At 43.5% G+C, this 18177-nt stretch overlaps 1 protein-coding gene across 1 annotated transcript in view; it reads right to left on the reverse strand.

The window, feature by feature from the left end:
- Positions 1-16397, reverse strand: part of GALNT12 (polypeptide N-acetylgalactosaminyltransferase 12) — a 49596-nt gene extending 33199 nt beyond the window's left edge. Inside the window, exons 1-3 of the mRNA XM_030505523.1 lie at positions 16021-16397; positions 1106-1275; positions 82-271 (exon numbers count right to left, since the gene is read on the reverse strand). Coding sequence (XP_030361383.1) covers positions 82-271; positions 1106-1275; positions 16021-16397 — 737 coding nt within the window. The remainder of the gene's footprint in view (positions 1-81; positions 272-1105; positions 1276-16020) is intronic.
- Positions 16398-18177: the final 1780 nt, after the last annotated feature.

The following is an 18177-nucleotide window of genomic DNA, read 5'->3' on the forward strand; positions in this document are numbered from 1 at the left end:
TCCAGTAAATGTCTGTGAAGAGTCATTTTTTCCACTGCAGAAGCGTGCCAAACTGCCTCTTCTCCCAGAGCACCACCTCACCTTGCCAGCAGCGGCTCCAGCCAGCCCTCATGGCATTCACAGTGGCAGTCCAGGAAGGTCAGGATGTCTCCTTTCGCCACAGATGCACCCAGCAGCCGGGCTCGAACCAGCCCCTCTCGCTTGTTTGCACGGATAAGACGCACCTTGCGTAAGCCAGCCACGTAGTTTTCCAAAGTCTCCTTTAAGTGTTCTGGAACAAACAAACGAAAACAAGAGAAGAAAAACACAGTTCTGGAACGATTGGTTTACGTCATGCCACAGAAAGCTCTTCTTTCCGTAGCATATTACTTAAAGCAGTGCCTTAAAAGATACTGGCATCTTAAACTCTGATTCTGCTACACTGTCCATGTTAGAAAAGGATAAGGAAAAAGCACAGAACTTGGATGAACACAGATCACCGTTACTTTTAAGAAACTGGGTGCTCCATATTCTCCTCTGATTAATTTTCAAATTGTTAAGTGCTTTTCAAACATTATGTATAACTTTCCACGTTAAAGCTTTATTCTTAACACAATTGATGTGTGGTGGAAAATGCCACCATCGTCTTTGTGTCCCATAATTCAAAAGAAAACAGGTAACCAGGTAGCTCTCACTACGCTAGACATCAGGGCAACCTTAGAACAATCAAAACCTGCCCAAATTAGGAAACTTGAAAGGCTCTGACCAGCCTGTAGGTTATTTATATATGCACGCAGTCATGTTACAACACAGCAAATGTGCTTCCCTATTCTAAACTAAATTTGGTCCAGTAGTGAAATATTTCGCTGGCACACTACAAGAAAAACTATTTTCCAGTTTAACTACAAGAAAAACTATTTTCCAGAAAAACTATTTTCCAACTTAGATGCCTAAGTTGTACCACTTTATGGCATGTTACCCAAACTGCCTATCTTTTTCTCCTGTAGACTGGCTGATCCAAAAAAAAAAAAAAAAAAAAAAAAAAAAAAAAAAAAACACACACCAAAAAAAACCCAAAAAAACCCACCCATCAACAATCAACATTATTTAGGATTGTTCTTCCTACCTTTGTCACTGTAATCATCTACAAGGATAATTTCTTCCAAAAGTATATCTGGAGATGTCTCAAGAACGCTATGAACAGTTCGCAGAAGTGTTGACCAAGCCTCATTATAAAAAGCTATCACAACAGAGGTTTTCGGCAGGCTGTAATAATCATATTTCTTCTCTCTGCACCTGTAAGGGAGGGGACTACACTTAGTACAAGGGCAAAAGCATTTGTTAGTCTTCAGAAAACTATTCTTAAATGAAGATTTTTTATGCTATTTGTTAACCGTAAGCAAGAACATATAAAGGATATTAAAAGAACTGTATGTACACGAAAAAGTCATGCTAACACCTTTAGGAAGCTGGTTTTCCAGAAGTCCCATTTCTGCAGCACCATTCTGACTAAAATTGTGCAACCCCCTAAATGTCTAAAAAGACAATTAATACAAGATATTCTGGGCTGGCGTATGCGCAGTAGCTGCCTTTGAACAATATTACCTCAGTAGAAGAACAAGCAATGGCCAAAACATGCCTCAAATAACAGAAAGAAAAATAAAACCAAAATGCAGTAAGAACAGTAGCATAAAATACTAATAACTTGTGCTTTGAAAAGTAAAACAAGTGCTAGACGGTAAAAATATAACTGTGAAGGAACAGCAACATAGAAAGAAAACAGCAACAGAACTGAGATGTATGTACACTGAAGCAGAATTTGGGAAGACCACAGAACTGCCAAGATATAATAGTGAAATCGGTAAAAATCACACGTAGACATAAAACTGCATGTTTTGGCTCTATGGAGAGCCAGGAAGTTTGCAAACCTTTGGATTAAGCTCCAGAATGTATTTCCTACAAATATACATATATATATATTCATATATATAGATGAATTTCCCTAAATGAACATAAGGATGCCAAGAAACAGCTGTGCCAAATGTGTAAATTGATAAAGATTCCCCTCGTCTGAAAGAATTTTAAAATAATGACAGTATTTAGTACCATTTCTTCTTTTTTCTTTGAGCATTCTGTATGAGCAGCTTTCTTTAAAACCAAGAGAAATGGTTTAGAGATGTTTGATTTTTCTTATACCTTAAGCTTACTGCCTGGACTCAGTGGGGCCTGTAAAGGGGCAGAAGGACTTAACTTCAGCTTGTTGTGACTGCTAGATCACAATAGATATTGAAGCAGGTAGGACATCCCTCCTACTAAACCAGAACAGCGGCAAGTCCTCCAAAAGAACAAAGAAGGAAACCAGAGCTGATGAGTAGAAAATGTGGCAGCAAAACCCCTTAGGTCAATTTAGGGGAATCAAAACTCCCCAAAACACCTAGAAAATTACATTAACAGAAAACTGCTTACCAACAGCACATTGAGAATATATTTACTAGCTATTTAATGCTGCTGTGTTTGCAATAAAAAAAGACTTACAGGTTTCTTTCAAGATTAAGCAATATCTATTAACATCTGTGGTACAGAAAGAAAATAAAAAAGTCTGAATTTTCCTAAAACTCTTATGAGGAAAATAAAATGTCTATAGAGTACTTTTGTAATATATACCTGAAATGGCATCCAGAGGGACCTTGACACGGTTGAGAGGTGGGCCAATGCCAACCTCATGAAGTTCAACCAAGCCATGTGCAAGGTTCTACACCTGGGTCGGGGCAATCCCAGGCACTGCTACAGGTTGGGCGGAGAAGAGATTCAGAGCAGCCCTGCAGAGAAGGACTTGGGAGTGTTGGTTGATGAGAAGCTTAACATGAGCCAGCTTCAGTGTGTGCTTGCAGCCCAGAAAGCCAACTGTATCCTGGGCTGCATCAAAAGAAGCGTGCCCCAGCAGGTCGAAGGAGGTGATCCTGCCTCTCTGCTCTGCTCTCATGAGACCTCACTTGGAGCACTGTGTACAGTTCTGGTGTCCTCAACATAAAAAGGACATGGAGCTGTTGGAGCAAGTCCAGAGGAGGGCCACGAGGATGATAAGGGGGCTGGAGCACCTCCTGTATGAAGACAGGCTGAGAGAGTTGGGGCTGTTCGGCCTGGAGAAGAGAAGGCTGCGTGGAGACCTCATAGCAGCCTTCCAGTATCTGAAGGGGGCCTACAAGGATGCTGGAGAGGGACTCTTCATCAGGTACTATAGTGATAGGACAAAGGGGAATGGGTTCAAACTAAACAGGGGAAGTTCAGGTTAGATATAAGGAAGAAGTTCTTTACTGTGAGGGTGGTGAGGCACTGGAACAGGTTGCCCAAAGAAGTGGTAAATGCTCCATCCCTGGCAGTGTTCAACGCTGGACACAGCCTTGGGTGACATGGTCTCGTGGAAGGTGTCTGTGCCCATGGCAGGGGGGTTGGAACTGGATGATCTTTAAGGTCCTTTCCAACCCAAACCATTCTATGATTCTGTAAAATGAGGAAGTAATGAGGAGAAATGACACTTGGGCATAGGAGGCACACAGAAGGGTGCTTCTCAAACATGAAAGGAATGCTATGCAACAACACTCATCGTATATGATGCGTACGCATGCATACGCCATAAAGATATACATAGACAGGTAGATACACATACACACATTTAAACAATGAAGTACAAAAATTCCCACCCCTCCAAGCTGTAACCTGTCCTGAGGCAAACAGGGACATTCACACAGAGAACTGTTTCACACCAATGCCTGGTGACAGAAGTGATTAATTTTGCCAAATGTTCCTATATTAATACATGAAAAAGAAGTGACATTCTAATTAACTTTTTTTTAACGCAGAAAAACCTACTGTATGAATACAATTTTAGAAATACATGTTTACTTTAGCCTACTGAAAAACATTTATGCTCAGCATTGCCAGGAAAAAATTTTTCTTGTATGTCACAGTCACTTATATCAGGTAATTTCAGTTCGTTTCTTGATGGAAACGGGATCATCTTTACCTACCCATTTTAGAACACTGAAGGAAAAAAATAAACAAATAGAAAACCTCCAGGAAAGCTTTCTCTGGAAAATACGTCAGAAAGATTCACAGAATAATAAGGTTGTATTCCGTTACTTAAAAAAGAAGATCCAAAAGGTATAAAGAAGCTGATAAGCCTAATTACAGATTAAAGAATTCAATGGATTTGCCTGAAAATTACATGCTGGAGATGGAAAACATAATTTGGCACAGAGCAAGGCAATCCCCAAACTGTTTGTGATTCACTGTGCATAGCTGCCTCCTTCACTGAGCATACACCACGCTGTGGGAAAAGGTCAGCCTCCTGGGGGACATACCAGAGTACACGTTTCTTAGGTTTCTGAAGCCAATAAAGGGGACTATTAACTAGCTCCATAGTGGAAGGCAGCACACAAGTGCAGAGAAGCATCTCTCCAGGGCAGCAGGGCAGGCTGCTGGCTGGCACGGCCACTCTGCACGGAGCAGTGCCCAGATCCCCTGCTGCCCACTTACCCCAACAGGCTGGTGGTACAAGGCTGACAACATGCTGAAGAAAGAAACCATCTCTCACCTTGCATATTGAAATACAGATAGCACAACTGCAAGATTAGCCTTTTCGTATATTTAACTTTATCCTGGGGAAATACTGCATTCAGCTCTGGGGCCCCCAACATAAGGAGGACATGGACCTGCTGGAGCGAGTCCGCAGCAGGGCCACGAAGATGATTAGAGGGCTGGAGCACCTTCCCTATGAAGACAGGCTGAGAGAGTTGGGGTTGTTCAGCCTGGGGAAGAGAAGGCTCCGGGGAGACCTTAGAGGAGCCTTCCAGTAATCGAAAGGGGGCCTATAAAAAAATCTGGAGATGGACTTTCACAAGGGCAGTTAGTGACAGGACAAGGGGTAATGGCTTTAAGCTGAAAGAAGGTAGATTTAGATTAGATATTAGGAAAAAATTCTTCCCTGTGAGGGTGGTGAGACACTGGCACAGGTAGCCCAGAGAAATTGTGACTGCCCCATCCCTGGCAGTGTTCAAGGCCAGGCTGGATGCAGCTTTGAGCAACCTGGTCTAGCAGAAGGTACCCCTGCCCGTGGCAGGGGGGCTGGAACGACATTCATCTTTAAGGTCCCTTCCAACCCAAACCATTCTATGAAAACTAATCATCACATACAGACAAACTGGAATTGCAAAACTTTTACTTAAAGAAAACTATAGTTAACTTCTATGCATATTTGCATGTTTATCTCAGAAATCATTTCCAAGACACATATTCTCTACGAGATTGATACAAGATCTCAATTGTTCGCAGTTTCAAATGTTGTTGATAAAATGAAGCACACTTTTCCTCATCTTTTTGTACTGAAAGAAATTTCAAAGAGTTTGCTAAATCTTAAAAAATAATCCCACTAGGGAGATCACAAACCAAAATCATTTAAACCCTGGAAAAATAATAGTGTAAGAAAATCTAAAAAACCCCTAATGAATGCCTGAAATGGAAATACTCAGAAGTGTTGTTGAATAAAAATTAAGTGGCATACATATGGACACTGAACATTACCACTTCACAAGATACACAAGCTTCAAAAAACCCACTCCAAGTATGAAACCTGACTTAAAGCCTAGTGGTCATAGCTCATCTTTTCCATTTCCCAAGTCCTGTTTACAACAGAACCATCTTAGCAAATTTGCATCCACCTTTGCAAACTTCAGGATGTATTTTTATTCTCCGTGTGTATCCAAGCTCCTACCTGCCAAGTGAATCATTTCACTCCTACCTCAGGTTATTCAGAAAAACAAATGCATTATGAGTTACAATATGTCATTAAAATGACAGGGAGGATAGAAACTGGTAACAGCACTCCCAAAGTATGTTTTTGCAGATACCGGGAACATGTATTTATATTGCCTGTATCGCAAGCTGCTTTTGGCTTCTGACTAAGGCACTCTACAGTGCCACCCTCAGATGTGTAATACTGTTCTTTCCCAATACAGAGGATCATGTTAAGACAGGATTAATTGCATCTCATATTAGCCATCTAAAAGCGAGGTGCTAACTTTGAGCTAATCATCTGGACTCTGCATGTCCTTAAAGACAGATCCAGAAGGCGATTCACGTCACCCTCCTTAAGCCATCGGCACAGACAAGCAGACCTTTGTGGGCCCCCACTTTCCCCTTGACTACAGAACAGATAAGCTTAACTTTTCTACAACTAAAGCTAAATGACAGGAAACCACCTATAGTCCACAAAACAAACACCCAAGTTAAAAAACACGTGCATGCTGAGTGAGTTCATTTTCTGCAGAGAAGTACACATATCTCTAGTCAAGCTGATTTTGGAAAGTTACTAGGTAACAGAATCAGTCACTGACTAAGATGTTATTGCCAGCACACATGAGCAACTTTTTTAGAGCCAGCAAAAGAAAGGCACAAAGTTTTAAACAGGACTCGGACATCACTGAAAACAACTGATACGTAACAAGTAACAAGAATAACAGATAACACAATGCAAAGGAGTGACACCTGCTCAGCCTCTGCCCTCCAACAGCTCCTGTTCTCTACAGCCCCACAAGCAGAGTCCGTGTGCATGGCAGAGTTGCACCAGCCAAAACACAGCCGGGACGGCCCTAACCACTTCCCAGGCACTGGGCTGGGATGCTGCCCTGCTCCAGCACCAGCCTCCTTCTGCATCCTCCTCCATTTCCCTCAGGCACTCTCTGACACACTGGGTGGATGTTCCAGGAAACCTCCCTTCTTGATCTCTATGGCTTAAAAGACAGGTCTAAACCAAAAAATGCCAAAAAAGACAAAGCTTTTGTTTATCAATGTATACTAAACCAAACATCTAAATTTTTGAATTCTTATTGTATTCACCCATAAATCTTTAAATCTCTAGATGGGGAGAGAGAGAATAATGCTGGTACACACCCCAACACAAACTTAAAACCACATTCACTATGTACCATCTTTCCTGGATCTTTCACTATAGGATCTACTCAAAGATCTAACTCCACAAAATACAAACTGAAGCAAAGCATGTAAAGATGTATCATCATACATCCACATTCCTGTGGGTTGTTTTATCTTTTTACGCTGCATTTGCAAGTCATGGTCTAACTGAGACTATACGGCTGACAAGTTTAATAATTTAACCTTGGAACCTATTACACTACAAAGTCTTCTGTTAGCAAGTTTTAAAATAGGTTATTTATTAGAAACTAAGGAGACATCAGTCAGGAAATGCCTAAACAAAATTAAATGGGCTATTCTGGAGTACATTTGCATCAATTAACGTAATCACTCCATTTATTTCATTGTGAAGAGCTGCTTCTCTTAGAGATGTTTATCTATACACAGGGAGAGAGAGTATGAATGTGTGCACACAGGGCATGCTGCCATAAGTTAATTAGGAGTGGTTGCTGACATACTTTTCTGTAAGACTTTCACCACAAGCGCAACAATACCGCAAGGGAAAATACATTTTTAATCTCCAAATTTGATGCTCTATATGTACAGTTCCTCATATTTTAAGAAAAAATATGAAATGTTCTGTGAGTTTTCAAAGATTTGTTACAAATACAATCTGTTCATAACTTATTTAATGTTTTCTAAAGATACACTATGTAAGTTTTGCTTTTGAAGTTTCAATGCAAATGCAAGAGAATACAGGCAAGTTCAAGATCGCGTAGCTTCTCTCAAGATCAAAACAGCACGTGTCACTGCTGTATCTGATTTAACGTGATTTAAGTTACTAGGGTATGTGACATTGCCATATGTGCACCATCACAGCATCATGTAGCAAGCACTGCTAGGGTCCTACTTCAGGCTGGGTTTCACACGGTGGGCTAGGAGGCAGGCTTGCTGGGTTTGTTATACGGTGGGCTGTGGACATGCTGACTCACAACACAACCTCCTTTTCCTAATTTGAACAGAGTTAAGACATTTAAATAAAGAGCAGATGCTCTTTTATTAAGAAGTGTGCTCAAACGTGGCATTTTGTAGGCTCTAAGTTAATACGGCCGATCTAGAAGAATGGCAGCAGCCATGGCATCTCAATCTAGTTTCACCTTATCATAGAATCATTTAGGCTGGAAAAGACCTTCAAGATCATCGAGTCAAATCATTAACACAGGACTGCCAAGTCCACTGCAAAACCATGTCCCTAAACACCACATCTACAAGTCTTTTAAATACCTTCTCCACTCCCACCCCATAAACTGCAGAGGCAGCAATGCAGACTCAGGGGTCTGCGAGGTATCTTCACCCAAGAGAAAACACCTCCTTCTCCCACCCTCACAAAGCCACAGCAAAGGAAACAGCTGTGCTGGGGTCCTCTTCTCTCCCCTTATCTACTTCTCCCTTCCCTCCTGCTCCCAGCAGCAGCAGCAGCAGCTTAGGGTTCAGCAGGTGTACCCACAAACATTCCAAGTTCACCAGCACAACACAGATCACAGAGCTGGTTTCTGAGCCACCCTCAAAAGCTACCGAGGCCATGTTCCTGCTCCAGGCTGTGCATGTGTTTGAAGAGCCGCTCCTCAGACCTCCCTGGCGGAGAGCAACCTATGGGTAAAATCCAGTGTGTGAGCCAAAAGCAACGCAGCCCTATCACATCAAAACCTGAGATACAGAAGTATGGCGTTTCCAGTGAAATTAAAGGATATGATAAATCAAATTATTCTTATCTCCTCCAACACTACCCAACTTTTCATGCTAATTTATTTTCTCACATACAACTACCTTAAGCCAACTGCCAGTCCTGGTTTTTGAGGGGATAAAAAAAAAACAACAAACCCCAAAAGAGTCTTACCTGAGCATGGAAAGGCGGCACTTGGTTTTGCACAACTACATACCCCGAGTGTGTTCAGGTAGCACAGAAAAAAGCACTGACGTTGACAGAAGGTGTGTCTTGGTCCAACTACCTGCTGCTTTGTTAGCAGATAGCAGCAAGGTGCTGATAACTGTCAGAATGGTTGAACTCCTGGGGGAAGGCTGGAACATGTAAGCAGTGCGAGTTACAGCAGTGCTGGCCCACTCTTCCCCATCACCCAGTCCCAGCCCACGCAAAAGCCCCCTAAATTGTGTCTGCTGTAACAAACCACATTAGGAGAGAGCCCCCCAGTACAGTCTATGATACCATGATATGATCAAGTCTGTGAAAACAGAGGCTAGTTAGACTGTGAAATGGTTTTCCAGATTATTTCATGTTTTAAAGAAAAAGTCTCCCAGTGACAGCAAGGTCCCGACGAGACAGACTGCCAAACACCATTTTAAGATTTCAGATAATAAAGGGCTGCACTGGCTAGTAAAAAAAAACATTGTGAGAAGCAAGGAAGAAAGCTGGGGAGTCTGAAGTAGAAGAAAATATTTGCAAAGTTAAAAATAAAAAACCAACAACAAAACAAAACCAAACACATAGGGGAAAAAAAAAAAAATCACCACCAACAACAAAAAAATCCAAACCCAAATTTGTTTAAGACAGATTAAAAATGCATTACAGAAAAATTGTCTAGAAAGCTCACTTACGAGAGTAGACTAAATCTATACCCCAAAATCCATAAATTCAAGAAAACTATAGTTTGTCCTAATTTGAAATTGTTAGAAAAAGGCAATGGAATTTCCCACCTAGCAGATGTGCAGATGAGAAGGAATTTCTGCATGTGACCTTGGGGAAATTTCTTTTTCTTTTGCTGATTTCAAACAGTGGTTTCATTTTGCTCAAATGGTCAAATTGGTTTACAATTTTCTTCCAAGGTAGTGAGATACATTTGTACAGAACCATACAATTTCCTACACCTACATTCAGAAACTTACTTTCATACAATTTGATAATTTGATTCAGGACAAGAAAAATACTTTGCAAAGTAATACAATAACTGAAATAAGTTACTGTAACAATCACTAATAGTAAGTGTGGATGCACCCAGTTCTTACAGACAATTATGTATGGTAAAAGCACTGTTTTGAATAAATTAAAAAAAAAAAAAAAATCATAGTTTGTGGTTACTATCACTGATCCGGGAACTCTGTCAGGCTAAAAATGAAACCAAGCACTCATCTAGACATCAGAGGAAGCCGAGAATCTCTACCAGAAAGTGTAAAGAAAAACGGTCAAAAAATAATCATTTGAGCTCTTCTGGAAAATGTTTGCAAGTGACTATTAAACGAAGGCATAATGACAAAGCAAACTGACACATTTTTACAGAAGACAGGAAACAAAAACAGTAAAATATCCTAAATATCAAAGTGCTGTGTGCTTTAGAGGGAAGGGATGAGCTGGCAAGCTCAAGCTGCTGCAGATAAGTTCTCCAAAGAGCTCACTTTTTCCTGTACACATAGCAGAAAAAATTCTCTGCCGTTATTTCACCTCTAGATAACAGACGAAAGAGAAGCTCCTGGGTGAAGTCAGGCAGTCACAGTGGGCTGAGGAGGAAACACCCGGTTGCTGTGCCACTTCCTGGAACAGATCAAGTTAAACTCCTGGCAAGAGCAGCGTGCCCATCAAAATCAGATACTGTGATTTTTGTAGTAGAAGAGGGACCAAAACCTAGCCTTGAGGATTATTCTAGGAATTTGCTAGCGAGATACTATCAGATGAGCAGGTGCATTATTGGGTGTTTACGACCCACTAAACAAAACAAACCATGGTAGCAAGATTATAAGAGAACGACATTCAAATCTGGGAACAGATAGCAAAAGCAGTTTTGAAAGTCAGAAAACTTTTAGCACAAGATTGTTATGCTAAACCCACAACATCCCAAAATCTAAATCATATTATAGGCATAAATCATAGAGACAAAGAAATATAAGTATTTGTGTATATCTATCTATATACAGACACTTAAATATAATTATACAGATACTCAAATATATATAAAAACATACACACAAAACACATATACAAAACCAAGCTCTCTCTCCAAGACACAGAAAATTATCTAGAATTAAAGAACAGACCTCTAAAACTTTTCTTAGTAACTGCTAATTATTATGCAGACCACATTCAATACTTGGGGGCTTTTGTGGCTACTCAAAATCATTTGCCAGGTAAGGAAACACAGAAAAGACTTACAAATCCATTTGCTTGTGAGTACAAGTGAAATGAGGCCCAAGGGCTGATTCAGGCTTCTACCATGAGACAGCACAAAATGCTGAGTCGGCAGAGAAGTGCCTATCCCTGCCTTGTTCCTTTTGTAACAAGAGTCAGCCAAAAGAAGGCTGGTGTGATTTTACAGAAACCATTCCTGAAACAGATTTGCAATGGACCCCTAGTGTGAGAAATGTAGCAAGAAAAAAGAGAAGGTGGAATGTCTAAAATCAGGAACAATGCTTGAGAATGGTCCTTAGTTTAAAAGAACCCAAACAGAAAAACTGGAAAACTATTTCATACACACTGTAATAAACTGTAAAAGGCTGTCTAAGAGACCTTGTCAGTTTGCTGCCTAATCCTGCAGTCCTGTAAAATAAGCATGCAACATGAAGCCCCACAGGGCAGGATGCAGCTGGGATGCTGCATGGGGGGAAGGCAAAGCAGCAGCAGCCAAAACGCACAGCCCAGAACCCATCTCGCTGCACTTAGAGGGCATCAGCCCCAGCAGGGCCCTCAGTATGTCAATGTCTGATGGGGGATGATTGCTTGGTTTAAACCTGCTATAATTGCTGCTTCCCTTATGTGTATAAACTCAAGAAATGAAGGACAGACACTGGGAAGACAACTTGGGCCATCTAGACAACATTATGATTGGGAAGTGAAATTCAGCGATGTAGTCTTGAAAGAGGTGCCTGGAGAGGCTGTTGAACCTCCACCCTTAGAGACTGTTCAAATTTGACATGACAAGGATGGCCTCTAGCAACATGCTTTAACACTGAAGGTGCTCTGCTTCAAGTAAGAGGTTGAAGTAGACACTGCAGAAGTTCCTTTCAACCTCCTTCATTATCTGACCCTATGGCATATTTCACTTCCAGCATTGTATAAACTGTATCACCATTTAGTAATTTCCTTACATTCTTACACGTAAGATTTTACCAAAAGAACATTTTTTATAGTTTTTATATATATGTTTAATTTGGTTATATGTTTAAATGTATATATTTATGTATACATGTAAGTACATACATACACATACATAATTCTAGCCAGCAATAAAACTAATGAGTTCCTGTGTGATGAAATACAATATCAGCAGTTGCTGACCTCAAGCACAGACAGTTAAAGGAAGCAGGAACTGTCTAAAGGAAACAATAGAAGTTGTCGAGTTCACCATATTTGTGTTTCAATAGAAACAGGATTATTTCTCAGAAAAAAAACAGCAGTCTGAGAACAAGAAAGAATAAAGGCCTTCTGAACACCTACACTGGCAAAAATATATTAGTAGGAGAAACATCTAAAGTTGAAACTTTATAACGAAGTGACATCTGTATAGGTTTCATAGTCAAATACCATCAAACAATACATTATTTGGGGAAGTAATCTGAGTCAAACTATTCTTCTTTTCCTGCACAGTATTAGCAGACACAGAATTAGCAAATAACTACTAACAGCATTAGCAAACAACTTCTGCCACATTTCTGGTCTGACAGCAGGTCCAGGATATACAACATGTAGCAGTGGGAAGTGTCTTCCATCCATTTCTGACAAAGCAACACCTTGTATCATAGTTTCATAGAACACATTTAAAGGATTACTGGTTCAGATACTCTCAACCTTATCGGCAAAATTCTAGTTTCCCCTAGATTGAAATGTTTGTGATTTTCCCAAATTCACGCCCAGAGAGCAAATTCACTGCTCAGTATGGGAGGACACTAAGGTTAAAAGGAGCAATAGGGCATCCAGGCGGTGGGGACACTGCCTCTCTTTATTTCCCTTTCTTTCATCCTCCCATTTTCCTGGTATCTAAAATTTCCAGACTCACTTCCACACACATAAGAATATGCTGAAACAGACAAAAGCCTGTAGCCTAGAATAAAGTCTCAAAGCACAGTATCTGTCAATATCTCATGAATACTTCATTTGAATTTTCTAGTAGATGGGCTTCCTCATGCTTTACAGTAAATGGGTTTTCAAAAAAAGGAGGTGGCAGAATTTGGTTTATCCACTTCATGCATTCAACTTGTATTGCAGCAGCTCAGCAAGAGGCACCCTCTCAGCAGCCTCTCTTTCAGGCTGAAGAGCTGCAAATCACTCACTTCTTTATGGAAGCCATGCTCTAAGTTGAACGGCATTGTGCCCAACACAGACTTCTGTGGAGCTTTACCAGTGATCCTCCATTAAGTGAAAAAAAAAAAATAAAAATACCCAAACAAGTGCTTCCCAGCTTTTACCCAGTTATTTACAAATGCAGGAAATTTTCACGGTATTTCACAGCCCTTTAAGGAACTCATGAAAAGCCTCTGGAAATAAAATTACACTTCTTTATCCATAAAATGACAACCTTCGAAAAACTCGAAAAGGTTTGTGAGACACGTCATCCTTGATAAAAGCCAGGTTGACTCATCATAGATCAAATGTACCTATCTGCTATTAGTTCTTTTCCTACCACCATTTGTAAATAATATGCCTGGAAGAGATAAGGCTTGGCAGCACATAGTTCTCTGGTTCTCCTCTGGGACTGCACTAAAAAAAAAAATAATGGTGTATCTGTCACCTTCTGGTCTTCAGGTCCCAAAATTGTTTCATTGATCACATCTGAAAAATTATTGCCTTTGCATCATTTTTTTGGACAGCTGAAGCCTAGCTGAAGTCCACCATTACTACCTATTTCCTACCATTGTAGCCTCACCCCATCACCCAAATGTTCATTAAAGATCACAAATGGTCAAGCATTACCAACCTCAAAGTAAAAAAAAAAACCTATATTTTGCTTAAAGTTGACATTTCAACCTGTATAGCCTCTAATCTTATACTGAAGTACAATGAATTTTCTGTCCCTACAGGCTTGGTGATACCTTTTTCAATGCTTTTTTTTTTTTACTTCTATCTTTTACATGGTATTCCTTCTTAAGAGAAGTAGTTAACCAACTTGCAAAATTGCCTTTGGGGAAGTTTTTTTTTTTACATTTGCAATGTGAGTTGGATAGATGTTCAGTGATGCTTCTGCCATAATTTAGATTTTTTGTGTGAAAAGGCATGAAGCACCTGCCAGCAGATACTACAACATTACAGTACAGCCCCAGCCTCAGAAGGCAATTATCTCTGAGATTATGCCACTGATGCTTTGCAATCCCTTTGGTTTGGACACATTTCGTCATTTCAACATCCAAATATTCAAATCAAAAAGGGTATGTCATTGTAGAAAAACCCACCTGCCCATTTACATCAGTCTCATTTCAGGCATTAACCCTGCCACATCTATAATGTCCCCTGCTCAACAACTATGATCTCTCATTTCCTCTAACATCTTGTCATAGAGAAATGGCAGGAATCCAAAATAATGCATTGAAATGATTTAAATTCTTCTCACAGAAAAGCAATTAAAACAGTCCTTTTCAGCCTATGGTCTATAGACTGCTTATAAGGAGAGAATAAAAGATGACTACGAAAAACAAGCCTTCTGTCAGACTTAAACTTACGATAAAAAGGCCTTGTATTTGCATTGCAATTTTTTGAGAGTTATCATTGGATTCATGTTCTAGATTCAGCATTTATAACTAGAGTTGGGTGAGCAACCAGATACGACACACAGACATGAAGTGAACACACCTCAGAGACAGAGCCCTGCTTTTTCCACAGTTCTCTGCTACCACACCATACAAACCTGTTGCAACGAAATAAACTGGCTGAAGCCAAGCTCAGGTGAAACAGAGGAGCAGGCACTGAGGATCAGTAGCAGCCCCAGCTCCATTCTGTCATAGAATGGTTTGGGTTGGAAGGGAACTTAAAAGATCATGTAGTTCCACCTCCCTGACACAGGCAGGGACACCTCTCACTAGACCAGGTTGCTCAAAGCCCCGTCCAACCTGGCCTTGAACACTTCCCCTTTGGCTGTAAGCACATACCCGTAACCAGTCAGCCTATTCACTCAGCAGCTGGCTGCTCACTCGCAGGACAGCCCACACCGAGGTGAACCACTCAGCTAAACCAAGCATTTGCGTTCGGCCCAGTCAGACTTGCTCTGCAGCACTGACTTCACAACTGTGCTGAACCGTTGCCTGTAAACTAGAATCATCTCATCAAGCAGTACCTAATCCTTAGACTCAAATTGCTTATGCCATCATCTAGCATTTAGTGTCATAACTGTAAATGTAATTTGCAAGTGTAAATTGTCCCAGCAACTAAGTACAGAGGAACAAGCAATGTGCTAGTTTAGAAGAACGTTATGCATCTCTGGGAGCATAATGCTCCTGGTAAATCTCATGATAAAACGACCTTCTCTATTCTGTGTGGCATAAGACATCTGAATACAATGCAAAGACGAAGTCTGGAATCACCACAGAATGGTTTGGGTTGGAAGGGACCTATGGAGGTCACCTGGTCCAAGCTCTCTGCCAAGGCAGGGCCACCTAGAACAGATTACACAGGAACGTGTCCAAGTAGGTCTTGAATGTCTCCAGACAGGGAGACTCCACAACACCCCCGGGCAGCTGGGAGTGACTGGAAAAGTACGCTGCTGCCCACGGTGACTTACCCGGAGGACAGCAGCAGGAGAAACACGGGGGCAAGCTGCCGTTTACGGGCTGAACGCACACCGCTCGGGCTTCCAGACGGAAACCACCTCTCCCGACTCGCACGCGCACCACCAACGCGCTACTTTTCCTGCCCTGTGGAGGAACGGGAGCCAGGCAAACCCATGGAGGGTTTTAACTCTGTGAGCAAACGCCGTGGTTTTAAAGCGTTGGGGGGGGAAAAGTTTTAAAAGTCTCCGCGTTTCTGAGCGAGCCGCAGCTGGGACGCGGTTATCCCGCGCTGACCACCGCCACCAAACGCTCCTCCGTTCGGACGAGCCGCTCTAGGGGCAGGCATGGCTCCCGGCCAGGGTGCCCGTGGGACCGCTCGGCAGCGGGGCAGACGGAGCAGCGGGTACTCACAGCGGGTGCCAGCGCTCGGGCAGCCGGCGGTGCAGGGAGATGCGGTCGCTCAGGTAGATGTTGATCTGGTGCCGGCGGATGCTCTCCTCCTGGAGCCGCTTCTCGGCCGGGCTCAGCTCCAGCCGCACCGCCCGGCCCAGCTCGCCCAGTGCCCCCGGGTCCAGCGCCGGCTTCGTGTACACGGGCTTCCGCAGCAGCTCGGTGGCGAGCGGCGGCTGCGGCGGGGCGCGGCGGACGGCGTGGCGGGGCGGCGGGCCGTGCCGCCAGGCGAGGAAGCCGACGGCAGCCAGCAGCCCCAGGGCGAGCAGCGTGCCCCCGCCACGGCAGCCCCGGCCCCGTTTGCCCCAGCACATCCCGCGGCCGAGGCGGCTGGCCATGCCGAGCAGGCGGCCGGGCCGCGGGTGGCCTCTCCCGGACACGGACACGGACACGGACGCGGACGCACCTCCGCCCCAGGCGAACTCGGCGAACTTCTCACGGATCTGCCCGCACCGCGCCAACCCTAGCCCCGCCAGGAAACCCGCCCGGCTCCTCCGCCGGCGGCTCCTCCCTCCTCCCCGCCCCGCCGCCGGACAGCCCCGAGGGGCGCGGCGCGGAAGAGCCTCACAGGGGGCGCTACCGCGGGGCGGGCGGCCCCGGGCGGGAAAACAGCGACGGGGGCAACGCTGCAGCCGCGCCCCAGCTGGCTCCCCGGGAGAGATGCTCCTCGGTTTTATAGAACCATAGAATCAAGTAGGTCGGAAAAGACCTCCAAGATCATCAAGTCCAACCATGCCACCAGCACTGCCAAGTCCACCACTAAGCCATGTAACTAAGGGCCTCATCTACACGGTTTTTGAACGCTTCCAGGGATGGTGATTCCACCACTTCCCTGGGCAGCCTGTTCCAATGCCTGATTACTCTTTCGGTGAAGAAATTTTTCCCAGTATCAGGTCTAAACTTCCCCTGATGCAGCTTGAGGCTGTTACCTCTCGTCCTATCACTTGTTACTTGGGAGAAGAGACCAGCCATCTCTTCTCTCCATCCTCCTTTCAGGTAGTTGTAGAGAGCGATAAGGTCCCTCCTGAGCCTTCTCTTTTCCAGACTAAACAACCACAGATCCATCAGCTGTTCATCATTAGACTTGTGCTCCAGGCCGTTCACCGGTTTTGCTGTCCTTCTCTGGGCTTGCTCCAGCAGTTCAATCTCTCTCTTGTAGTGAGGGGCCCAGAACTGAACACAGTACTTGAGGTGCGGCCTCACCAGTGCTAACTCATGGTGGTCAGCAGGCTGCTCGGCCTCAAGCGCCCCAGCACGCTGGGAAGACACCCAGCTCCTGCTCAACTCAGGCTCCCACTGGGAACACAACTGGTGGAGCTAGTCACGGCCCTGACCCAGCTATGGGCATTTTCCCCACAGATCCCAGAACAAGGCAGGGCCAGCCTGGTGCTGCTGGGTCATGCATGGCCAGGATGTGGGGAGGAGGGAGGAAGGCATGTCCCCTTCATGTGCTTGCTGTCACCCTTGACGGAACAGGTGACTTGGGCACCTTAAAGCTTGAGGGACTTTCATGAACGCTGGTAGCTGTATGACAGATACACAGAGGTACCCCCACCAAGGGGAAAGTTTGGCTGGCACTGGGCTGGTGTAGCCACAGCAAGCTGCTTTGGCCATTGGAGATCACAGGGATGGCCCCAAGGCTTGCTGTCTCCTGCCAGAGGTAGCCAGGGCTACAGGAGGACAGCAAGGGAGGTTCTTTGCAACGGCCAGGAGGCCATGGGAGTTACTGACAAATTCTTTCACTGAAGAAAGCAGTGTTCTTGGTGGAAAAAATAAAAGCCAACCAATGTGGCCTTGGAGAGAAATCCGGAAGACAAGTGAAAATCCCAAATTTATTCCCCATATAATGGGCAGTCCTTTTTGTGGCTTGACAAAATTATGGGGAAAAAGCAACTGCGGCATTTAATCAAAACTTTCTAATTTGCTACATACTCAGCAGCACATCCATACTGCTTCTTTAGTCACCTCCCTAACAGGATGCAGCCTTATCTGTCTAAACTTGTGATCTTGAGGCCATGAGATTACATGCGAATTTGTGATTTTGCATTTGAAAAACCTTAGCATAAATGTAACATAACCAATACAGTTTCTCTCTCATGTGCAGCAGGGAGCTGAAAC

Source organism: Strigops habroptila, chromosome 1 (genome assembly GCF_004027225.2).
Source record: "Strigops habroptila isolate Jane chromosome 1, bStrHab1.2.pri, whole genome shotgun sequence".
NCBI lineage: Eukaryota > Metazoa > Chordata > Aves > Psittaciformes > Psittacidae > Strigops > Strigops habroptila.